This window comes from Solanum dulcamara, chromosome 11, assembly GCF_947179165.1.
Source record: "Solanum dulcamara chromosome 11, daSolDulc1.2, whole genome shotgun sequence".
Lineage (NCBI taxonomy): Eukaryota > Viridiplantae > Streptophyta > Magnoliopsida > Solanales > Solanaceae > Solanum > Solanum dulcamara.
Window position 1 is genome coordinate 21,450,434 of NC_077247.1, and position 26,749 is coordinate 21,477,182.

The window sequence follows — 26,749 nt, forward strand, 5'->3', positions numbered from 1 at the left end:
AAACCTTGAGAAACTTTATGAGTTCTTGCCTAGGAAGTTTTGAGAGAAGACTTGGATAGGAGGGGGGTCTTGAAGAGAAGAGTGTTTTTAGACATTGAACTTGGCCATAAAAGTGTCTAGGTTCATTGAACCAAACTTTGGAAAAAAACACAATTGCCTTTCATTAAATCTAGAAAATTGGCCCTATGGGACCCCTATTGTCGTCGAAACGACGATTCGTGCAAATGACCCGTCTTGCAGGATTGAGAAAAGAGCCTAAAAATGTAGTCTCTGAATTTTACGAATGACCATTGTATATGACCCATTCTTAAGGAAACGACTCATTTTTGGGCTCGTCCTGCAGGTCCCCAATACTTGCAAAATTCAAGTCTTTGAATATTATGAACGACTCGTGTATACGAACCATCTTCCTAGGAATGGTCCATTCTCAAGGCTCGTAGACTTGGCCTTGAGGGGTCCTTGAAACTTGTCCTACGAGGGGTTCCTACGACCCATCTTCTCAAGAAAGACTCATCTTGAAAGGTCGTAGAACCTCTCCTAAGGGGAACTTCAATTTTCTTCTCAAAGGGTCGCTTTATGACCCAACCTTATGAGCCGTAGAAGGACCTACGAGCTGCAGAGAGGCTCGTTCACATAGATGAGTTTGAAATTTTGAGACTTTTTTCCTTAGTTCCAACTTTTCGACTTACGGGGTCTTACAATTGGTATCGCGAGATTTGTTTTTAAAGTGGCCAAAGGAACTGATGGCAATACTTGAACTTGTAACTTTTGATAGGAGTTGCAACTAATCAAGGACATCGTGATGCATTAGGGGAGCCGTGAATGACGCCCGTTGTGTTACTTTGAGTAGATATACAAGATTAGTTAATTGTATAATTTTATTTTAGGATTTTCAAATGTAATGAGGAGGTTGAAAAGCTTATTAAACTTTTAGTTTAGAGGTGTCACATTCCAAACTAGACCCTAGGTGTGACATGGCAATTAGAAACCCAAAGGACCCCAACCAAGTCTCTTAGCATATTATACATGAGCATACATAAAGTAAGTAAAGTCATAAGAGTAAAACATAGATGCGGAAATAAAGTTTCAACAAGAATAGTCTAAATAAAAGAGAATAAGTCTCAACTCAGAATGAAAAGACAACATAAAGTCCATGACGTCCAACATGCCTCTACTAGTCTAGATGGAGGCGTAAGATAAGCTCCTAGCTAACCACAATATGTAAGAAAGTCATAAGAACATAAGAAAGAGTAAACTGTCACGTCCTTGAAATGTGAAGACTCACCACAAATGAGAATATTAATAAGCTCTAGCCACAAAACGGGAGGATGAACGTGATCGTCAGACCCTACATTATAATACAATATAGGCAAAAGTATGTGTTAGTACATAAAGTGTAATGCCCCTAATTATTTAAGCTATTTTTCACATTAAAGTGGTTATTTCTTGATGATATGATCAACTACTACTGACTCGAATTTTGTTACGGGGAAAACAAATGCTTTTGTTTAGCTACATTTTCGGGTGATCAAACTTAGGGAGGCCATAAACCCTTTATAATTTAGAAATTTGGGAAAGATTATAAAATAAAAGTTGTATATAATTGAAATACCTTTCCAACCATAGGTCGTGAGCTTATAGGCGACATCGGAATAAAAAGTTATGGATATTTTAACATAGAAGGGTCAAGCAGGGTGATGATTTTGGGCCCAACCCGAATCCAAGTCGGGTCAGACCTATTTTCTTTGACTTTTAAAGGATAAGTTCAGCTTATCTCTTCCAATTTTAGACCATAAGTTTCTAGAACATCATAGAGAAAGAGAGAAAGAGAGATCTTCTAGGCTAAGAAACTATTTTTGACCCAAATCCGAGTCCTGAATTCCGAAACTCGTGAAGAAAAAGGCATTGCACGTTACGTTGTCTTCACTTTGAGCTAAAAATCAGTTAGTAAGGAGTGTGTTATCATATTGCTGCACACCTAAGGTAAGATTGATGTTCTTTTTCTTGTTAACAAGCTTGTTTAGAGATTTAACGGTTTAAAACGGAGGAAGTAAGCGTTGTAAACTTGTTGTTTGCTCTGTTGAGACTTATGGATTTGGGGCTGTTTTGGTTGGATTAAATGGGTAGAATTAGTTAAGTTATGATGTAGAATAATTGTTGATAATGTTGTTGATGTTGTAGATAAGTTGTTGTTGTCGAAATTGGGGGACTAAACTTTGTTTGCAAATCCGTTTTTGAGATGGTACTGTTGTTAATACATTGATGATATCTTTTTGTACAAAATGAGTTTTGTGTTGATTTCTTTTGGATTGGAAACTTAAGACATATATCTAAATGTTTTGTAAAGGGAATAAAGTTTAGTTTTGCCATTTTCAGGTTGCAAACTTAGATACAATCGGATAAGTGTGGCTGTCCAGATTCTCGTTTTTAAGTAGCTGTTAGTATTTGGATGATATCTTTTTGTACAAAATGAATTTTGAGTTAATTTCTTTTGGGTTTCAAACTTAAGAAGTATATATAAAAGTTTCATGAAGGGGATAAAGTCCAGTTTTGCTATTTTGAGTTTCAAAATTTAGATTCAAGCTGTGGTACTTGACTTTCCGAATTTACTGTTTTAGTAAGATAATTCGGGTCGAAACATTCTAGGCTTATTTGCAATAATAAATTTTGTTTTATGTCAATATTATGGATATTCTGGAAAGTTAAATAAGTCATTTAATGGTATTTTCAAGGTTGTTTATATCGTGTGCAAGTTGAGAAACTTGAGACATTTGATGGCCTACGGTTTGAACTTTTGAAGTCGTGTTGGATTATTGTATGCTAAAAGGCTGAGGTTTGTGTATAAACTCTTGTTACCTACTAATATATTGAAAGCCTATCTTGGTATGGTTGCTATTGTCTTGAAATATGTCTTGTCATGTTGGTATCTTGGGAAATTTGCAAGACACTTGCTTAACTCGCCCACTTGTACGGATTGCTCAATCACTTGACATTCTTGTGGACCTTGTCCTTCTTGTGGCTGTGACTTTGTCACTATTGGCATGCCTCTTGTTTCGGACCCTTTGCCATCTTGATTATGGATTTTTAGTTCGTATTAAGTATGGAAGTTGTCCATTTTAAGTACGAATTAGGAAGCCATTTTTAATATGGTTCTTGGTTCTCTTGATTATTGGGTCTTTACCCTTCTTGATACAGGGCTCCGATCCTTCTTGATACTTGATCATGTTAGTGTGACGGCATGACGTACATATTGGGTGAAACTTGGTGCTAAATCTTGTAAATGTACTTCTATGAATTATTTACACTTAAGCTTTTATATTTAGAACTTGATACTCGTGATATAGTTGTTGCCTTGTTTTAATTATTATTGTACATTGGTGTGGCTCATGACTTGAAAAGATTATGGTAGAAACCCAAAGGCTTCAAACTTGTAGTTTTGCACCACTAAGCTTTGTGCTTAGCGGTAGTTGTTTCTATCGTAGGAAATGTCCGAGAAGAGGCTTGAGGTTGGCCATTGGAGATGAAGTTTTGGGAGCTTAAATGAAGATCACATTTGCATATAGGCATCTATATTTTGCAGTATTTTGGGACGTGTATATGATTTATGGGTTGCTTGTATATTTGTATTTATGTACATATTTCTGAGGGTTGTAACTTAAGGATGGTTGCTTGTTTTGTAAATTTTGGGGTATGTACATTTCTAAGTTTTATGAAGCACTAAATTTCCCTTTGGAGTTGGAATATTTGAATGAAGCATAAATTATCGTAATACATGAATGTCTCGGAAGTTATTTTTTTTAAAACTATTTTTAGAAGTCGTCTGTCCTAAATTGGAATTTTTATTTGATTTAATTGAGATGAAAAAAATTTAGTTGGCGAACAACTTACACCTTTCACTATTTTGTTTAGATTATATAAATGGGCCTTACGGAAAGTTATTTGTTTTTGTGTCATGAATTTAATATACATTTTTTTGTAGTAGCATCCTCCCTGGAGGGTCGCTACATGAAGTGCACTAGGTATGTAAGAAGTACGCATGAACAATGAAAATAGGACATAATCAATATGAACATAAGATTCATGAGCAGTATCTTAAAACATGAGTACAACGACAACAATAACAACCTAGTGAAATTCCACAACGTGGGGTCTAGGGAGGGTAAAGTGTACGCAGACTTGACTCCTACCAAGGTAGGACGACTGTTTCTGAAAGACCCTCGGAATCCTTAAAATATCATAATCATATGGTCAATGCATCAAAACATCATCATGAGAACTTTACACATTTTCATATACCTTAGTGTATGATAGGACTTTTAACCGACATATAATACCATGCGAGCTATAACATAGAATCTGATATAACTCCCACATCGAGAAGGGAGAGACTACTTTTCCAAGGTAGACTCTATGAGAACATCATAAGCTATATGTGGATCCATGCAATGAACCTGAAAGTTATTTTGGAAATATTTGCAAAATTACCATTTTACCTCTTTAGATAGTTGCCCCGAATCATTTTTGATCAGTATTGGGTGTTAGTTTTGGGAAATTCTTTGAAAAAGTTGTTTTAGAAGTTTTGAGATCGCTAAAGGCCTAAAGTATTCAAAAGTGGTATTTGGGATCAGCCGAAGCTATGAGTCTGGGAATGGAATTCTGTCAATTCCATCAACTCCAGATTGTGGAATTTGGTCTAGGAGAGTTGAGGGGATTAGATTTGGAGTTGTAACGAAGATTTGAGGTCCTAAGTTGAAAAATCTTTAAATTTTGATTATAAAGTTGACTTTGGTCAACATTGAGAGATCCGATGCTTGGAATGAAATTCCGATGACTTCATTGGATTTGGTGGATGATTTTAAGATCTACGGGTGGTCTTGGTTGAATTTTTAGAGGTCCCGAGCTCGTTTTGATAGTTTGAGGCTTGAAATTAGTTTAGTTGTGACTTTTTGGGTTTTGAGTCAAGGATACCTCAAATTCAAATTCCAATGGTTTCATTGAGTTAGAAACATCGAATATAGTAGGATAAAATATAAGGTTTATGTGCATGAGATTCCGAACGAATCCCAAAGGTCCAATCCATGATTTCTTGCTTGTGTGTTGATCGATATCTTCAATTGGTGAGGCTATTTTAGCGTTCGCGGCACTTTGCCCACAGTTGCAAGGGATCACTTAGTTAACATCTTCATTCACGGATGTGGTGTCACATTTGTAGAGAGTAAGTTGTGGGCGTCTCTGTGTTCGCGTGGGTCCTATCATGATCGCGGAGAGTTGAGGGGTTACTCTTCGTGGGCTAAGTGGGCCACATTCGGGAAGGTCAAAATTTACCTAAACAGTGTTTAATCCCCAAAAGTCAAATTTTAGCCATTTTTCACCATTTTTGAGTTAGACAAGCTCGATAGAAGCAATTTTGCAGGGATATTTTCATGGAATTTTATTGAGTAAGTCAATTTAACTCGAATTCATCAGTACCCATTGATTAGTTGTCGATTGTAACTTGAATTTGAGGTTTTCAATTGAAGAAATTGGGGTTTTTAAAAACATCAAAAAGTTTCTTAAATTGATGATTCCGAACTATTTTTAACTCCAAATTCGAAACGGTTTTTGCTAATAGATTCCTTATGTTATAGAGAACTTTTTTATCCAATTTTTTTTTAGATTTAACCTTTATTTTCAGAATCGGGTTTTTGCATTGATTTTGGCCGATACTTCTAAAATTATGATTTGAATGTCGTTAGATTTGTATTCTTATTGGAAATTCATATTTAATTAGATTTTGTTTGATTAGGAGCGGTGACATAAGGGCAAGGCGCAAGTTTCAAACTAGTTTTGATTGAATTCTAAGCAAGTGGATTTCTAAACCTTCTTTAAACTTGTAAAATTCTATACTTCTTGCTATGTGTAGTGGGGAATAATGGGGACTCGAATTCGAGAATCATTCGTGAAATTGGAATGAATTAAGGATAACGATGGGGGTAATAAAAAGGAAATTTGATTGAATTCTAACGTTATGAGCGATACAATTGATGATATTGACTTATTTGAGATAGCGTACCTTGACTATATTGATATGACTCATGAGTTGATATGATTATCATTGTACATTGCTATATGTGTGATCATGCATATATTGTACTTGTTCTATGGCACAATTGAAATGAAACACTTATGATAACAATGAGAAATATGGGACAAGCCACACGCTCCGTGGCAGTGATTATGATATATAGGGGTCGGACCACAGGCTCCGTGGAAGGTATCATATGAGGGGTCAGGCCACACGCTTCGTGGAAGAATACATGGATAGATATGTTCCTCGTGGGTTCCGAACTGAGATTCAGTGGATGTGTATCATAGGACAAACATGCATCATATTATCTGTCACAACATTGCATTGTATTGCACCTCATCATATTATATGTGGATTCATATTTACCTTTGTGATACCCTTGTGGATGATATATCTTGACATTTAACTGAGTCAATTGAGATATTGAGAACTGTAAAACCTATGTGCTACTTATAATATAAATTACTAGATTGGGCTTATTTGCGTGCATGTTGTAGTTATGGAGGTTCAGTTGGTGTGACTGAGTATTTGAATTCTATATAGCTTTTCTTATGTTTAGTTGTGCACTTATTGGGTACCGTGTTGTTGGTACTCACTCCTTGCTTTTACACTTGTGTAGGTTGTGAGCCCGAATCAGTGTGACATCTCCCTCTTTCCATTCATCTCCGAGGCTACTATCTAGAGTGACTGAGGTAGTTGTTACATCACTTTGGCAGCCATCTCTACTCTTACTTTATGTTTTTAGTCATGTTTGAGACAAAGACATTGAAACTTGTATTTTTTCCTGCATTTTATGTATTGTTTAGAGGCTTGTACACATGACAATCAATCTTGGAGGATATTTGAGATTATTTACCTGTTTTCGATTAAGTTCAATTTCAGTTGACTTCATTTACTTCCACATTTACTTTTTATTGGATTTTAGGCTGACTTGTCTTGGTGGGTTAATACGAGTGCCATTACACCCGTATTCGGGTTGTGACAAAATGGTATTAGAGTATCAGAATCATAGGTCTCACGTATGTAAGGTTGGTCTTCACGATCGCAGTGCCAAGCTCGCAGTTGCGAAGACCATTTTCACTAGTCATCTCGAACATGGCTCCAAGCACGCGAACGCACTGAACAATGTTTATGGCACCAACAATAACAACATCAGCACATCTTGAAGTTGAGAAAATGTCCCGAAGGGGCTCGAGATTCATTTGAAACCCCTTGCACGCAAACGAACTATGTTACGTCACCAAAATAACATGCTGGGCTCAAGAAGCTGCCACCCAATCCAACACGTCAAATATACAACACAAAGGCTACGAAAAAGGGCAAAACAATAATATCACACAAAAGCAAGCAAATGACCGCGAGGGTCATTACAATACCTTAGAGATTTCTTTCACTAGAATTTTATCCACTTTCTAAAAGATACTTCTTGGTTAGCATCCAAAGATGATGAAAGACCGCAAACAAATATTCACAAGTTCAAGGAATGTAGTTTGCCCTCTTTTCATCTAATCCTAAAAATCCATAAATTCATGAAATATTTATAAAAATCAAAATCTCGAATATCCCACTAATGCTTGGGTCTTCATAAAGAGATCAAGGAAGTTTAAATCATACTTAGTTCTAGAAATACACCACTATCGGTCTTAGAATCACGGAGAGATCTTAAGAGAAAAAAAAAAGAATAAAAAAATTTGTACTCGCAATCTTAATGAATAAAATTATTTTTTTTAATTAATATTGTAATTGCATTATATTTTCTATATTTGAAAAAAACCCCAATTACTTCTCTTTAAATCCAACAGACCAGATAAGAAAAGAAAAGAAAAGAAAAGAAAAGGGAGAGTTTGAAATCCATGGTTTTCCGGAAATTCAAATTTGGGCGATGTTGAGTTGTATGCATGACTGCCAGAGTGGCAACCTTCACGTGAGAATCTCAGCGAGATCTGGATCATCTTCAGTTGGGTAAAAAAAGGTATATTCTATGCCCAATAATAAAATTAAAAATATGTGGTTATATAGCCAGCAGTAGCACCCAATTTGTGCTTGACTATTTGCTTTTGTACGGAAACTATGTTGCTAAGGAATCTGAAAATTTCACAAACAGTAAGTTTTCTCTTTGCTATTTCCTGTCACTCTTCTCTTTGGATTTTAGTTCGGTTGAGTTAGACTTGTTTGTGAAGTAGATCTGTGTCAAAGCCCGTGTGGATTTCTTGCGATGAATATACATTGTGGATTTGGTTGGCAATTTTGTATTATATTTTTTGAAAAGATGATTAACTTTAGGTGAAAGGTGCTTTTGGAGCAAAGTTCAGATTTTGTTGAAAATGTTTGTCACACACATTTCACAGGTGGACATCCTACCTAAATTGCCATATCTGAAATACTTCAGCTTCTATTTGATTGTCATTTCGTTTCCCTAATGATATTGTGAGGAAAACTTCTCCAGTTTCTTCTGCTTTTGTTGGCAATCTTCTGTGGTTGTGTCTCTACAATTTTTATACTGTTGGTCTGTGTTGCATTAGGCGGATTATTGATTCAATTTTTTTTTTCTGCAAATCATATCAAAGTTTTAGTTTTATATGTGGTCATACAAAAGCTTTAGCTGATAATAGTTTCCTGTGCATTGAGCACTTCAATAATCAGCAAAACACTTTTTCAATACCTCCATGTTGACTCCTTTTTACTTTTGAAGCATTAGGCAGTCTGTAATTTATAAACAAGTTTAATGATTCAAACCAGGGGTAACATTGTGGTTGTAGCTGTCAAATAGGCTACATGCAAGCACAAATAAATTACTTTTTTTTTTCTTTTCAGTCGTGTTTACTCTGCCATTATACTACTATTATAACGATACAGAAAAACAACCATTCTGCTTCAATCAAGATTTGCATTACTACCATTTCATTATTGTTTTTGATGATGGTAGTCTTCAGACCAGCTTGCGTACACCTCAACTATTTCACCGGATGCCTATCTCTCACCAGCATAGGTGTTGGGTAACTCTATCCACCAAGGTTTAGGCAGATTTCTTTGCCTCTGCTGGGATATGAACCTGACACCTTGTGGTTCTTCTCCCACTTCATTACCATTAGGCCACACCTTGGTGCACTTCCAACTCATTCGATATTTTGAAAAAGTTATTGTTCCACTGACTTTTATTCCAACAATTGATGATCGTGCTAAGACATATCTAACTTAGTAGCATGTGCTATCATCTATGAGGCAAAAGAAGTATTATGCTTTAAGATAAATGATATTATGATTGTCTGCTACAAGATGAGATCTTAAAATATCCAAATGCTATACTACGTTTTGTAGTATTCTCTTTTTCTATTGAATTTATCTAAAATATAATTAATCTCCTCAAGCTCTTGTCACTTTTTCCTTAAAATGGATACATAACATACTAAAATTAACAATGCTTCATCAGAGCTCTTGTCATTGTTTCCTTTAAACTGGTAGATGACAATCTGACATGATAGAAGATGACTACTTCATCAAACAACTGTGATGAAAGACATTTAGATAAGTTATTGATGGACAAGCCCATGGACACCATTCTGGCACTTGTTACTATATTCCTCAATTACCAGAATATCCTTGTTTTCTGCTATTATCAATTTTATTTTACTAAAATTTCAAGAATTATTTTGAACTTTATTTTTGGGCCAATATGTGTTTAGATTCAATATAGTCTAAATTCTTACCTTAATATTTATGCCCGAACTTAACTAGGACTCAGCTTTTTGATGAAACAAAAGAAGAAATTTTTAACATTATCCCTCTCAAGATGGGATCATCATGGCTATAAATTGTGCTTGGATGGAGCTTTGGGAAAGAACAATTATGTCTTCTCTAATTTTCATGAGTATATTGTGAAACAAGTAGGTTGTGAAAACGATGTTTTGCATGGAACATGCCATAATTTAATTTTGGGTGAAGTTTATTTGCTCACAAATCCTTCAAGGTAATTGATCTGTTGATGAATATAGGAACTCAATGACATGATTAGTTAATGAAAGACAATAATTTCCTTGGAGTGGAAATACTAGTTTAACACAAAGTTGATCAGAAGGAAAATATATGTCAGATGACTGATTTTTGTTTTGGGATAAGGCATAGAAACACACCTAAACTATAGCAAAATTGCCAACTAGACACCTAAACTATGCGGGGTTCTATGACCCCCTGAACTTTATTTTTATATTATTTACCCCCCTTAACTCTTTACCTAAAAGTGAAAAATGTTAAAACACAGCAAACAAGCCCTTATTCAAAACTATAAATGGAGGTCTTAGTATTTTTTATTTGATTCTTTCAGGCCCAAATGAGCGGACCTTCATCGTCTCTTCAAACCCTCTGTCAGCATTGTTACAATCTCCATCTCTTCTTTTAATTCTTTTTTCGTTTCCAAATAACTTGATAAATTGCCGTTCTTCATTGCCCTTTTGTGTGTACTCAAGCTTAATTATTTATTTGCAATTGTAATTTTGTTGAAACAGTGAAAGAAGGAGGACAAAGGATTTAAGAGAGGATGAGGACCCGGTCGTTTGAATTTGAAAGAATCAAATGAAAAAAGACATCTCTTTTTTAGTTTTGAATAAGCGCGTGTTTACACATGTTGTGTTTTAACTTTTTTTCTTTACTAGGTAATTAGTGAGGGGGTAATAATACAGTAACAATAAGTTCGGGGGGTCTTAGGGCCCCCACATAGTTTAGGTGTGAAGTTGGCAATTTCTCCATAGTTTAGGTGTGGTTTTATGCCTTATCCCTTGTGTTTTCTTTTCTTATTTGGAATAGTTTCTATTTTACCCTATACTCTCTCAATCAAAAAAGTAACTTTAAATTGTTGCACTCAACTTTAGGTGGAACTTCTCATAGTCTCTTTGCAGTACATCTTCTCTTGAATCCTCCCTAACATCAATTACTTTCTGTATCCTTTGTTGTATCCTATCAACTAGCTACAAAGTCCCACGATGGTTGCACAAGGCTTCACAGTAGATCTAGATAAAGCTCTTGTCTTCCTGATAGAAACTGCAACTCTATGTATTTCTATTTCAGCAGATCTGTCAAGTAAACCATAATCAACGCTGCTATTAGGGTATCTTTCCTGAAGTTAATCTTGTAGTTTCTTTCTCCTCATGCTCGTCTGCTTCGATGGTTTAAATTTGTTGCATTTGTCTAATAAAAGATCATTTTGTTGTTTGAGTTCATAAGGTAAACACCTCCTCCCAATTGTTATAGTATATCTATCATTCTATCTGTTGGCGTCAAAATCCATATTTTTGTTTTACTTGCCTAAGAGCCCCCCCAAAAAAATGATAGCAGAAATAAATTAAAGATGTGCATAGATAAAAAGGATTCTTTTCCTGGCATTGTTTTTATAAAAAACCTATTCTAGTGATCATATTATTTTCAACTTCTCTTTGTCATGTCAAACATAATTCTTTAGCCACTAGCCCTTGTTGATTTTCTCACTGGCAACTAAATAGAAATAACTTTTTTCAGCTAACTCATACCAATAAAATATCTACTCATTTTTCTTTTTGACTTCTGGAGTATGTTCTCAGGTTGGTCACCTTGGAGAAGCTTATCAAGAGTGGGTTCACCAGCCTATAGTTAACAAGGAAGGACCTCGATTTTTTGAAAGTGAATTTTGGGAGGTATTGCTTATTTAATCCTTGTTGCCATGGAACTCAACAAGGTCACTTTTTACTCCCCATGTATTATTAGAGCTGTTGTTATTCAGTCTCTCCATCGCCATGCCACACACCCATAAACAAATATGGTATACTCAACTGCCTTCATTTGTCACAATTGTTCAAGTGAAGTAGAAAACTAGACATGGAATGTAGCTGTGTCAAAGACATTAATCCCATACTCATATCAGAGTCTATGTAATAACCTTCCGTTTGACAGGAGTTCCATCTATAGTGTATTGAGATGTTTTATTTGTGGAACAGTTTCTGACTCGCACAGTTTGGTGGGCAATTCCAGTCATTTGGCTCCCAATTGTATGCTATAGTATCTCAGTATCAATCCGGATGGGCCATTCTGTTCCTGAGGTGGCATTGATTGTAGTTTTTGGAATTTTTGTATGGACATTGATGGAATATACTCTTCATCGATTCCTTTTCTATATAAAGACGAAGAGCTATTGGTAAGTATCTTTGTACATCTTCTGTCTCAAGCGGGGGGAGGGGATTTTGCACTTATAGAGTCCTGTCAGTTTTCGGCCCTATCCCTTTTACCTATTGCAACATTGAAACTTGTTACAGGGGAAATACAGCTTATTATCTCCTTCATGGTTGTCATCACAAGCATCCCATGGATGGTCTATGCCTTGTTTTTCCTCCTGCTGTGACAACTATTCTTTGTGTACCGGTATGGTTGATTTCATACCACTGGCTTAGTTAATATTTAGCTGATAACTCGTGGAATTATGCCTCATTCCAAACAAGTTGGGGTTGGTTATGTAAATCCTCATTAACCATGTTTCTCCATTTAAATTCATCTTAGGAAAACATTATACAAAATAAAAATAAAAATTATGAGAAGTTCTCTATTATTTACCTCACAATACATGTGGATATAATTATAACGATACGCAAATAGCCACAAATCTCCAGTTTTAATAAGTTACTAAGCTATTTAGTGAAAAGAGAACCCTTCCAGTGACACTGTGATCTCTTGCTGGTTTGTAAAACCTATAAAGGAATAAGATAGACACCTTGTTTGGGTTAGTCATTTATTTTGAAGTAGAAACTGACTTATTGCTAACCTGATGATGTGAGTTTTTCAATCACTTGTCTATTACAGCTAAATGAAACCAGACACTTAAAAATCCTGAGGTTTCTTTTGATGGGGAAGTATATTGCATTATAGTCCTACAGGGGAAGTTTCATTCACATCACTGTATGGCAGCCAACGTTCCTATTGACTCAATCTTCTCATTTTCTTTTCGTTTTAGGGACAGAATTATTTTCAGTGATTAGCAATCTGAAGACAAGGCATATTTGTGGGACAACTTTCTCCCAACTTTGTATTAAACTCAAATACAAAAAATACACACAAGCAGAAACGCTTAGGCACACTACATGAATTTTGTTATTCATGTATTGAACACTTTCCAATTTGACACTAATATAATAACTCATTTGAACCGTGTTCTTAATATCTACACTAGTCAAAGTAGGTAATTTTATTTTGAGATGGAGGGAGAACAAAAGAGAGCCAAGTTGAAAATATGTGTATTGCTGTGATATATTATCTTGAAGAACATTCATATAACTGTGGTAAACATACAAATTGATCACACTATTTGTTTATTTGCTGAGTAGCTATAACTATTAGCATTTCCCAGAGCTTTTGACACTGTGCTTTGTGATTACAGTTCTGGAATTTAATTAAACTCATCTCGACTCCCTCAACTGCTCCTTCTTTATTTGGAGGAGGCTTACTGGGCTATGTCATGTATGATGTAACCCACTACTACTTACATCATGGACAACCAACAGGTGCAGTGCCAAGAAATCTCAAAGTAAGTGTCGATACATGAGGCACCCCTCTAATGTTATCTCAGTAATATTCTGATGAGCCTAGCCCATATATAGGGTGGCAAAAATGGTCCATACCCATTTAACCTGGCCAACATTTCACTGTATGGGCATAACATAATTTTCTGTTGGGCTGATTTTGGGCATAGCCCATTTCAACCCATGAATTAAGCTCGGCCAAATACAACCATGAAGGAGCCCAAATGCAACCCATGAAGAATTTAACAATTGCTGTATCATGAAGACATGAACAATATTGCTTAATTAGTAAGCGAGCGAGCTGGGGTATATGAAGTTTATCATTGTGTTTAAAATATTAATGCCCTCTTTGAAAGAAAAAAGTGAATAAAATAATATATCAATTGTCTAAAGAAAGAGTTAATAACTGTACAATAACTTTATTACATTCTTTTGGTTTAAAATTTTAAAATAGAGTAAAATCCAAATATACTTTCTTTTCCTAAAATCAAAATTGAAGGTAAGAATTGTCCCAACGCAAAAGAGTGAGGACACAGGTATTTCAAAAGACAGTAAATGTTCTGTTAAGAATACTTGAGTCTTCCTTCAATTACAAGAAGAATTAAGATTGAGGAGGTTAAGAGTGCTATTCATAGGATTAGTAGGGTAAAAGCTACCGGTCCAGATGAGATATCGGTGGAGTTTTGGAAGAGCACCGGCAGGATAGGTCTGAAGTGGCTAATTGGGCTATTTAAAGTCATTTGTGGACGAAAGTACCTGTTTTTTTTGCAAGGCATAAGTATCCTAAGTTATGCCCCACATGACTTCGATTTCTATAGACTTATGCCTAGCCAGGCATAAGCTCAGTTGCTAAAAGGGCAAAAGATCAGTCCATTTTTGGGGCAGTCATGCAATTTATGTTCATTCATGTATTTTTTCTCTAAAAAGGATAAAGAGCATATGCCCCCCAAAAAACATAACTACAGTTAGTGAACACTACAAAAAATTCTGATAATACTACACAACTTATGTCTTTTTTTTGTGGCACAAATCTATGTTGCTACGGCAATTTGTGGGATATCATAATATTATGATATGAAAATATAAACTTATGCCTGTGAAAAAGTTGTTTGTCATTTTGATGTCAGGAGTATTTTGTCCACTTATTTTATTACTTAAAGTGATGAAGGGCAAAAATTAAAGATCATCCCAAAATAGGGGCATTGTGCGAATGACCCCATTAATCCATCAATTAACTCAGTCCTTGTTGATCTGGCCAAAGCCGCCCATTTGCCATCCCTTTTGGTATAACACTAGCTTAATCAGGTCAACCTAATGATTTTATCTGATTATGTGTGTAGTTTTTAGATATCTGCTGGCATCATGAGGTATCTGTCTAACAAAAGGCTTACCTCAATTTTAGATCTGTGTTGGCTTCTATATCGAAGTTCAATTGTGTTGCAAATTGTGTGATAGTGCTTCAGCACTAAAGTTTCATCTTTTAGTTTGTAGGAAATACTTTTAAAGATTAATGATGTTAACCCTAAGATCTTTTACCGTGTTTTTGCCAGTAACATCATTTGAATCATCATTTTCGCATTCAGATCAAAGGTTTTGGTATCACTTCCTCTTTCTAGGACAATGTGTTTGAAACGCTACCACAATTTAAATCAGCCATGAGCAGATAATTCCTTTCAGAGAGGAGAATGACATTTGAAAGCATTTTATTATTATTATTTAGTAGAAAGGTTAAAAATCTGCCTTTAATCCTTACGTTCTGTCATCTGCTGTCACATTTCTTCTACATTTTTATTGACAAAGTTGGCATTTCAGCAATGTGTCTCAAAGGGTTACATAACCTACTTGCAAAACATTGTGTGCATCAGTCCATCTAGATTGTATCTACTTTCAATGAGGGGTGTACATACGTTGATTTGGTTTGAGTTTTTATTAAAAATTAATTAAATCAATTATATTGGTTTATTAAATCTATATATCAAATCAAATCAATAAAAAGTTTGTTTTTTTTAATTTCAATTTTAGACGATTTTTCGGTTTTATTATAATTATGCAGTGATTAAAAGAGATCAAATATATTTTCACATACATGATAGGCTAGAACTTGAAGCGTCAAATGATTAGAAATCTTCAAAAAGACATAAAAATTTACATGAGTGCAAAATACTTTCACTGAATATCAACGTTCAATGCGTTAAATTTATAAGATTAACGGTTGCAATCAAACTGAATACGAAATACAATATTTTCAAATTTTACAAGCCCAAAATTGAAATTATATATCTAAACATTGAAAATTATTAATTTAAGACATATTAACAAAGTAGAAAATAATTAATAAATCTTGATGTATAAAAAATTATATAATTTTTTATGTCGGTTTGATTTAGGCTTGGTTTGACTTTTTATCTCTTAATATCAAACCAAATCAAAAGTGGTAATCAAATCACAAGTCGATTTTTTTCTGATATGACTTGACGGTTTGACTTGATGGTTTGACTTGTACACCCCTAGTTTCAGTGAAGTCGATACACAAAAGTCCCGAAATGTCTTTTTAATAAGTTGTTTGACCAAACTTCTAAAATCAATTTATTTAGTATAATATATATATATATATATATATATATATATATATATATATATATATATATATATATATATATATATATATATATATATAGTATGTATATATATTTGTGAGAAATGATTTGTTTTTGGTCAATAAATTTTAAAAGATAGTGTTAAGCATTAATTAATATTTGACCAAACTTTTAAACGTGTTATCTAAATTTTTTCCCCTCAAAAGTGATTTTTTTAAAAAGAACAAACTATTTTTTTAACTTCTGAAAAGTAGTTTTTGTTTCTCCCCACCTAACTTTTTCAAAATAAGTGTTTCGACCTCCAAAACTTTTGTCAAACAGGTTATAAATTATTCACATAGTACTAAATTGTCATGATCCAAGCTAGACTCTAAACGTGACCCAACGAATAGAATTCGAAAAGATCCTAAACAAGTCTCTTAGCATAAGCATGACTTAAGAATAAATAACACATGACTAATAAAATTGAAAGCGGAAGATAAATCTCAAATCTAACAATCTTAACATAAAAGAAATCTAATTTAACATTTGTGAATATGAAAATATGCTATGTCTGACATCGCCTCTACTAATCATAGATGGGGGCATAGGACAAGCCCTAGCTCACTCAACAATCTAAGTCTATAGTCATTAAAAGAAAGACATAAGAAAATCATCATGGTTGCGTCCTCAAAACACGAGGACTCATGAAGAATTGTAGTGTCAATGACAACCTGTACTAGCCACGAGAGTAATGAGTAACGTCGGACCCTACGTTATGAGACAATGTAGGCACAAGTATGCATTAGTACACGAAATGTATTAAGTATGTGAGAAATATGCATAATGTAAAATATGATATAATAGTAGGCATGAACATGAATGCATGACCAAGAATCCTTTACGAGCTTGAAAATAAATCATAAATCATGAGATAAGGTCAATACATCATTAAAAGACATATAAGGAAAAATATAGTTCATTTTGTGGGATATTAACATTAACCGAATTAAGACCATGTGAGCTATAACATACAAAATTCGGTGTAACTCCTACACCAAAAAAGGAGAGGCTATTTGTCAAGGTAGGCTCCGTATCATTTCATCAATACTATTGCAGATCCACTAGCTAAGTCATTTAGGACAACCTATGGGGCACATAGTTTGGGACTAGGGTTGCTACTAGAGACTCCCTTACCAAGCTTCCATCTCAAGCCCTTTCGGTGCTAAGTCAAATCCCAACGGAAGAGATAAAGTCAATTATCAAAACATAACATTAGAAAATGCAATAATCATTTACCAATTCTCATCATAAAATCGTATAAGAGTAGCTCCTTTCAAACTATGATTCATAAAGTAATTCATATAGACATGTGCCTTTCTAAGCATCTACATCATGATTTTTTTAATATTGTGAGAAAAACTTTCCCAAATCATTGATACTTACTCAAAAATATCCTTTAAACATATTTCATTATTTTCATAAAACATGCAGAAATCCTTCATCAAATTCATGATCATAGTTCATAAATGAAGTTTAAAGCATAATGCATGGGTCGATATGAAATTAATTATAAATCATGTACTTTTTTCAAATCATGCATAGTAAAGTAGAATAACATCAATTAAATCATAATAAAAAGGACCCATGTATATTTGACTTAAATCCTAATTGAATTGGGTGAAATAGAACTTGAAGGATTTAGATCTTTTGGGACCCAAAGGGTTGTGTTCTAATGTAGAAAGACAAGGTTATTGTATATTCTTCCAGACAACTTAAGGTTCACAAGAGGAATTATCCGACTCATAATTTGGAGTTGGCAGCAGTAGTATTTGCACTCAAGATCGAGGTCACCATCTTTATGCCATGCATGTAGATGTGTTTGCGGATCAAAAAAGCCTACAATATTTATTCAGTCAGAAAGAGCTCAACCTGAGGCAAATAAGATGACTTGAGTTGCTCAAGGACTATGACATAAGTATCCTCTACCATCCAGGTAAAGCTAATGTTGTTGTCGATGCTCTTAGCAGGTTGTCCATGGAGAGTAACACTCTTGTTGAGGAGGAGAAGAAAGGGTTAGCCAAGGATGTGCATAGACTTGCACGGTTGGAAGTTCGTCTTGTAGATTCTTATGAGGGAGGTGTTATTATCTAAAATGGGGTTGTTTTTTCATTAGTTGTTGAGGTAAAAGAAAAGCAAGATCAAGATCCTATTCTCCTCCATTTGAAAGACTATGTTCATAAGCAGAAAGTAATGGCTTTCTCCAAAGAGGGAGATAAAGTGTTGAGATATCAAGGCAGGTTATGTGTTTCAAATGTTAACGGTATCTGAGACAGAATAATGGTAGAGGCCCATAATTACAGGTATTCCATCCATCCAGGTTCTACAAAGATATACCACAACTTGAGAGAGGTCTATAGGTGGAATGGTATGAAGGGAGACATAGCGGAGTTTGTATCCAATTACCTGAACTGCCTACATGTCAAAGTTGAGCATCAAAGGCCTTGTGGCGTAGTTCAGAATATAGAGTTGCTAGAATGGAAATGGGAGATGATCAACATGGATTTCATTATAGACTTACTGCGATCTCGTAGATAACATGATTTGATTTGGATAATTATAGATAGGATGATTACATCAGCCTACTTCTTGCCCTTGAAGGCTACAGATTCAGTAGAGAATTATGCAAGGTTGTACATTTGAGAGATAGTCAGACTGCATGGAGTTTCCTTGTTCATCATCTCAAATGGAGGTATTCAATTTACTGCTCAATTTTGAAAGTCCTTCTAGAAAGGTTTGAGTTCGAAGGTGAATATTAGCACTGCTTTCCACCCACAAATAGATGGTCAGGCAGAGCGTACTATCTAGACTCTTGAGGATATGCTGAGAGCCTGTGTTATCAATTTCAAGGGTAATTGGGATGACCACTTACCGCTTATTGAGTTTTCTTACCATAACAACTTTCATTCGAGCATTCAAATGGCTTCATATGAGACTCTTTATGGGAGGAGATGTAGATCGCCAATTGGTTGGTTTGAGGTTGGTCAGACTGAGTTGATTGGAACAAACTTAGCTTATCAAGCTATGGAGAAAGTCAAGATTATTCAAGATTATTCAAGAAAGGTTGAAAACTATGCAAAGTCGTCAGAAATCCTACACTGATGTTAGGAGAAGTGTAATGACCCCATAGGTCATTTTTTATAATTTTTACAAAATGACAATTTTACCCCTTCCGATAGTTGTCCTAAGTCATGTTTGATCAGTATTCAGAGTTGGTCTTATGAAATTTTGTGAAAAGTTAAGGTTTTTGGAAAGATTTGAGTTTTGAAGGCTTAAGTTGAGAAATAGTAGTATTCGAGTCTTGAAAATAAATTTTGTTGATTCCATCGCTCCAAAATGTGGAATTTTTTCTAGAAAAGTTTACGGACTTAGTTTTGGGGTCATATCAAGGATTTGAGGTCCTAAGTTGGAAATGATTAAGTTTTTGAGCTTAGAGTTGACTTTGGTCAACATTTAGAGTTTGAATGCTCGAAATTGAATTCCGACAACTCCGTTCAATTTGAGAAATGATTTTAGGCCTAGGGAGAGTTCTTGTGTATCTTTCGGAAGCTCTGAGGGAATTTTTGTCTTTTTGAGGCTTAGAGTTAATTTGGTTGGGACTTGTTGGATTCCAAGTCTTTGAATTTGAATTTCGACAGTTCTATTGAGTCAGAAATGTAAAATTTAGTATAGTAGCATTTATGGTTTGTGTGCATGAGATTCCGAATGAATTTCAAGGGTCTATTCAAAAGTTTGAAAAGTGGAAATATTTGAGTTGTTGATATCTGGTGCATTCCTCTCAATCCTGATAGGGTTTGACTATTTATTACAAACGCTTCATGCAATGATTCTCTACTATTATGGCTCTATTGACTATACAGACTCAGAAGATAGTAGTCTTTTATTGGTTTGATGAGTGTGAAGCGAGCTTCCAAAAGCTCAAGGTTTTATTAACTACAACTCCTATTTTGACTTTACCCGAGGTGGGTGTGGACTTCACCATGTATTGTGATGCTTTTAGAGTTGGTTTAGGTGGAGTTTTGATATAGAAAGGGAAGATGGTCTCTTATGCTTCTAGATGGTTGGAGGCTCATGAGAGAAACTACCCTACCCATGACTTGGAGGTAGCGGTGGTGGTGTTTGTGTTGAAGCTATGTTGTCATTACTTATGTGATATGCATTGTGAGGTATTCACTGATCACTAGAGTCTTCAGTTCATCTTCAGTCACAGGGATCTGAACTTGAGGTAGTGTAGATGGCTTGAGCTATTGAAGGACTATGACATGACTATCTTGTATCATCCATGGAAGACCAATGTGATGGTCTATGCTTTATGCAGGAAGGCCCCTAGTATGGGGAGTCTCGCAGCGATTAGTGTTGACAGGAGGCCCTTAGCTATAAATGTTTAGAGGTTAGCTAATAACTTCGTTCGATTGCGAGTTTTTGAGGAGAGTGGAGGTTTAGTTACTTTTATTAAGGCTCGCTTTTCATTAGTTGAGCAAATTCGGGAGCAATAGATTGATGATGAGAAGTTATGTCTCATTCGACATAAGGTGTTGAGAGGTGAAGCCAAGGAGGCTAGACTTGATTCCGATGGTGTTTTGAGGATTAAGGACAATTTGTGTGCCCATGGTGGGTGACTTGATCAGATTGATTCTAGAGAAGGCTCATTGTTCTTGATATTCTATTCATTTAGGTGCGGCAAAGATGTATCATGACCTTAGCTGGCACTACTGGCGATGTGAGATGAAGAGGGACATCTCAGAGTTTGTCTAAGTGTTTGACATGTCAACAACGGCTTGGAGGTTTGACTCAGAGGATGCCAATTCCTACTTGGAAGTGGGAGCAGATAACTATGGACTTTTTGGTGAGCTTGCCTACCACCATGGGTGGTTATGATTTCATTTGGGTAGTTGTTGAAAAACTGACTAAGTCTACCCATTTCATTGCAGTTTGGGTGAATTATAAGAAAGGGAAGCTGGCCCAATTGTATATCAATCAGATTATTCGGCTTCGTGGGTTGCATGTATCTATTGTTTTTGACTGGGCTTCATGTCCCATTGCACTTCTGAAGGGTATTACAACATGGTTTGGGTACTAGGCTTGATATGAGTACAAATTTTTACCCACAGACCGATGGACAGTACATGCGGATGATTCAGGTGTTTGAGGATATGCTTCTAGCCTTTATTATTGATTTTGGTTCCAGGTGGGATCAACATTTTCCCTTAGCAGAGTTTGCCTACAACAACAGTTATCACTCTATTATTTTGATGGCCCTATTCGAGGCGTTGTATGGTTGATGGTGTAGATCTTCTATTAGGTGGTTTGATTTAGCTGAGATGGACTCTTTAGACACAGACTTACTTAGAGATGCCATAGAGCATGCTCCCATGATTTAGTGAAGACTCTTGACAGCCCAGAGTAGGCAGAAGAGCTATGTAGATAGGAGAGTTTGACCTTTGGAGTTCATGGAGGGTGATCATCTTTAGTTCTGAGTGTCGCTTATGAAGGGCATGATGCGATTAGGGAAAAAGGGCGAGCTTAACACTTGGTTTATTGGCCCATTTGAGATTTTGGGGCGAGTGGGAGAGGTGGCTTATAGATTGACCTTTCCACCTAGATTATCAACGGTACATCCGGTTTCTATTTTTTCATGTTTTCATGCTCCAAAAGTATGTTCCGGATGAGTCCCATGTGATCTCCCTTGATTCGGTAGAGTTGGGTCCAGATTTGACATTTGAGGAGGAGCCCCTAGCCATTTACACTTAAGGCCAAGGAGATTTCTTTAGTAAGGTATAGTGGAAGCCTCGTTCAGTTAGAGAAGTGACTTGGGAGTTGGAGGATGACATGCGTGCCTGATATCCCCGTCTTTTTGAGGTTTTAGGTACTTTTTTTACTTTAAGTTTGTGGTCGAACATGATTTTTAGTGGTGGATGATGTAATGACCCTAAGGGTCATTTTTGATAATTTTTGCAAAATGACCATCTTACCCTTCGCGGTAGTTGCCCCGATTCATGTTTGGTCAGTATTCAGAGTTGGTTTTTTGAAATTCTATTAAAATTTAAGGTTCTTGGAAAGATTTGAGTTTTGAAGGCTTTATTTAAGAAATAGTGATTTTCGGTGTCATTTGGAGTTTTGAGTCACAGAATGGAATTTCATTGATTTCATCAACTCTAGAATGTGGAATTGGTGTAGGAGAGTTGACCAAATCAGTTTCGGGTCATATTGAGGATTTTAGGTCCTAAGTTGGACATGATTAGGAGAGTTGACCAAATCAGTTTTGGGTCATATTGAGGATTTTAGGTCCTAAGTTGGACATGATTGAGTTTTTGAGCCTAGTGTTAATTTTTATTAACATTCAGAGTTCGGATGCTCAAAATTGAATTCTGATAACTTCGTTGGATTCGGGGGATGACTTTAGGTCTAGGAAGAGTTTCTGTGTATTTTTCGGAAGTTTTAAGGGCATTTTGGTCTCTTTGAGGCTTAGAGTTAGCTTGGTTGCGACTTATTGAATTTCCGTTCAAGGAGGCCTTGCATTCAAATTTTGATGGTTCCATTGAGTTAAGAACATCGAATTTAGTATGGTAGCATATATGATTTGTGTAAATGGGATTCCAAATTGATCCCGAGGGTCTATTTGGTAGTTTGAAAAGTGGGAATTTTTTAGTTGCTGATATATAGTGCAGGCATCGCGATCGGGATAGCGGGGTCTTTTTTGGGATGAGCCCTTCATTTTCGCGAAGCCCGCTCTTTTTGTGGGAGTCATTTTCACGACCAGGTATAACTTTCACGAGGGTCGCGATTGCGACACTTGAGGGGTTTATAGTCGGGGTTTTAGCCTCATTCTCCATTTTCAAACTTGGGAAACTCGATTAGGTAATTTGTGAAGTGATTTTTCGAGGTTAATTGATTGAGTAAGTGTTTTTAACCTAAAATCTACATTACCCATCCATTATAATATGATTTTAACTTCAAATTAAGGATTTTGGACCCCAAATTTGAGGATTTCTTTAAGAACTTTGAATTTCTTAAAATAGTGACTATAGACTGTTTTGAAATTTATTTTTGAAATGGTTTCTCTAATTGATTCCAAATGCTGTCAGGATCATTTTCATCCAAATATTCCCGGATTTAAACTCTATTTTCAAAATTCGTTTTTTGAGCCATTTTGATCCTTTTACCCAAATTTCATAATTTTTTTGTTGTTAGCTTCGTAATTTGATTATGAATCACTGCTTGGAAAGAATGTGGTGTTTCAGATTCGATTTGGAAGGAAGAGGCTCAAATACTTGATTGACTGGATATTGGTTAAGGTAAGTGAACTTCTAAAACCCCATAAATCTTGTAGATGACTTGAACTTGCTTTCGAATATGTGTTGGTGTGAATTGGGAATAAGGTTTAGGATATAATCATATGATTTGTGCCTAATGAAATATTGGGGTAGTAAAAAAGACTATGTGTGCTATGATTTGATCGGAAGTGCGATCTCTTTGACTTGAACTTGATGTGAACTAGATGAAATGTTATGATAGACTAAATGTGACTATGAAATTAATGAATTTGTCATTTGCTCATCACTAATTAAGAGAATTGACTTGGACATACTTGATCACCATTTGATGCTAAATGTGATAAAAGGGGAAATGAAATGGAGACATAATGACTTATATGATGTATATGATATACTTGTTGATCTTGTTATATTAATGATAGTATGACGTGATTCAAATTGATATGATTTGCATTGTGACCATAAACACTATCATACTCTCCTTATTTATGTGAACATGATTATTTGTATTGGTTCTGGAACACTGTGATGAGACTCGTTTGATACTTATACCTATGGGAAATGGTTCCATTGGACTAATACATATGCCGATGGGAAATGGTTCCTGTGAATTCTTATTGAGTGGAAAATAGGGATCGGGCCACACATCCGTGGCGAAGTTATTGATGAGAAAGATGGGATTAGGCCATACGTCCATGGAGGATACATGGTCCTTGTGCAACTCTCATGGGTTTTGGTCTGTTATACAGTGGATGTATATCATTAGGACAAACATACATCATCCTACGTGACATCACATCACATTGCATTGCATCTTATCTATCATTGTGAAATTGTGTATATGCCCTTTATGTTTTGAGATTAATCTATTTCAGACTGCTATGACTTATTCAGTGATATTGTTGAGCTACTATTGATCTTTGTGCTATTTGAATATTGTAGAGTAGACTTGGCTGATTTCTGTGCAAGTTGTTGTTGAGGAGGTTTGGTTGAGAGGAAAGGAGTTCTAGTGTTAGATTTACCTGGTTTTTTTAGTTGGCTTGCTGAGTACCATGTTGTTTGGTACTCATTCCTTGCTATATACACTTGTGTAGATCGTGAGCTCAGACAATTTTGCTTTCATTTCCTTCATCTGAGGGTTTTAGAGGAGACTTGAGAGGTAGTTGTTTGATGCCGACGATCTTCCTTATTCCTTTTATTTATGTTTTATTTTTTTTGAGAAACAAAGACATTGAGACTTATACTTACTTTTATTTTCTTGTATTAAAGGCTTGTACATGTGACAATCAGTCCTTTGGGGGTATTTTTGTTGACAAAGACTTCTATTTCTGAATGTTTATCTATCTATTTAAACTGTTTCCTCTTTATATTCCACAAATATTGGATTTTTGGTTGACTTATCCGGTGAGAAAAGATAAGTGCCATACACCCGGATTCAGATTGTGACAAGAAGTGACTTAGAGTGAGGTAAATTATTGGGTGTATTTGAAAATTTTGCCCATGAAGGGAGTTATGAGGTTTGGAAAGAAAGGGAAGTTGAGTCCGCATTACATTGGTCCCTACAAGATTATAAGAGAGTGGCCAACATCGCTTATGCATTAGAGCTTCCTTCAGACTTAGATGCTGTTCATCCTGTGTTCCATATATCCATGCTTAAGAAATACTTGGGAGATCCTTCACTCATTATTCGTACAAAAAATATTAGAGTGAAAGGTAGCTTGTCCTATGAGGAGATTCTTATCCAGATAAAGCATCAAGTACATAAATTGAGGGCCAAAGAGGTTTCTTCAGTGAAAGTTTTATGGCAAAATCAATTTATTTAGAAGGCTACATGGGAAGTCGAAGGGGATATGAAAGCCAAGTACCCACATTTATTCGTTCCTCCTAGTGTCGATGTTGAAGGTAATATTTCTATTCCCACCTATGAGTTATTACCTTCTTGAGTTTGATGAAATTGCGTGGGTTATTCTTGAGTTGATGTTTTAAACTTCTTGCATTTTATTTGCACCTTGAGTATATTTTAAGCAAGCTCATCATTCAAGTACAAATGATCTCAAGGGGGAGATATCGTATCACCCATACTATTCTAAGTTAGATTATTCCGAGAACCAAGAGGAAAATTAAGAAAAGAATGAATCTGGGGACCAGGTCTTTGTCTAAGAGAATTTTTTTTGTGAAAAATGAAATTGGGGACCAGGACCACGTCGCAGACCTGAAAAGGTATTTTTGCTTCGAATAAATTTTGTGATAGTAGAGTCCACGATGTGTCTACATCGCAGAGGAAAATAAAATTTTAAATTGAATTTAGGGACTAGGTCCGTATTGCGGACCTAGGAGATAAATTTTGCCCATCACCATTTTTAATGAGGGACAAACTTGTCTTTTCTCCACCTTACCCAAACTTAATCCACTACGTTTTGGGAAAAAAATTTCTCCTTATCCGTACCCAAATGGGTTTTTCCCTCATTAAACACCCAAAACTTGTGAGGGCAAGAACTAAAAACAAGAGGAGAAGCTAGGGTTCAAGGATTTCAAAATTAATCTTCAATTTTTGCTTAAGCTATCTTTATTCTAGGTATGTAAGACCATCATAACGTTGGACTAAGTTCTTCCTCATGCCTTACATCTCTATATAGTCAAGTTGAGTTTCAAGATTGATTTTTTTAATTCCAATAATGCGAATTCCTGAGTTTTCTATATAAATTTCATTGTGTTCTTGTGTATATTAAATGTATCTTGATGAGTTTATTGAGTTGAGTATTGAGATTGTTTTTTCACCCTAAGCCTTAACATATATATAAAATAGCAAAAGTACATAGAGGGGGACATAGACCTTACCTCCAATCCTATGTTGGCACATGAGTTGACTAGCTTATTAAAGCCGGTTAACTCATCCCCATTTACTATAAGACAGACTTAGAAATAAGCACCTAAGAGAGGACTCCTCTCGATACATTTAAATCTAAAAAAGCGTAAATAAGGGAGACTCCCCCCTTACATAATATAAAGAAAGAGTCTATGTAAACTAAAACAAACTCCTTCCTAGAAGCTGTACATAATGAATATAGCTTAAAGGAAGAAGAATATCACAAAAAAAGAACAAGAGGGAACCTGTCCTAAAAGAATAGCTCCTTCCAACCATCTATGGTGTTCTTTAATCCTTTTCAGCTTTTGTCTTTTGAAGTTTCGCATGTCTAGTTTGTCTGATATGTAGTACCCTCTTGTCTCCTTAGGTAG

General features: G+C 35.5%; 1 protein-coding gene across 2 annotated transcripts in view; it reads left to right on the plus strand.

The window, feature by feature from the left end:
- The first annotated feature begins 8,052 nt into the window (after positions 1-8,052).
- The window catches only part of LOC129872401 (dihydroceramide fatty acyl 2-hydroxylase FAH1-like), a 29,489-nt gene continuing 10,792 nt past the window's right edge, over positions 8,053-26,749 (plus strand). Inside the window, exons 1-6 of one of the 2 annotated variants that reach the window (XM_055947390.1) lie at positions 8,053-8,170; positions 11,638-11,730; positions 12,031-12,227; positions 12,346-12,451; positions 13,461-13,607; positions 23,480-23,533. In XM_055947390.1, coding sequence (XP_055803365.1) covers positions 8,138-8,170; positions 11,638-11,730; positions 12,031-12,227; positions 12,346-12,451; positions 13,461-13,607; positions 23,480-23,533 — 630 coding nt within the window. In that variant the 5' untranslated portion in view covers positions 8,053-8,137. Of the gene's footprint in view, positions 8,171-11,637; positions 11,731-12,030; positions 12,228-12,345; positions 12,452-13,460; positions 13,608-15,152; positions 15,453-23,479; positions 23,534-26,749 lie in introns of those variants that run through there. The other variant, XM_055947391.1, reaches the window with a different exon arrangement.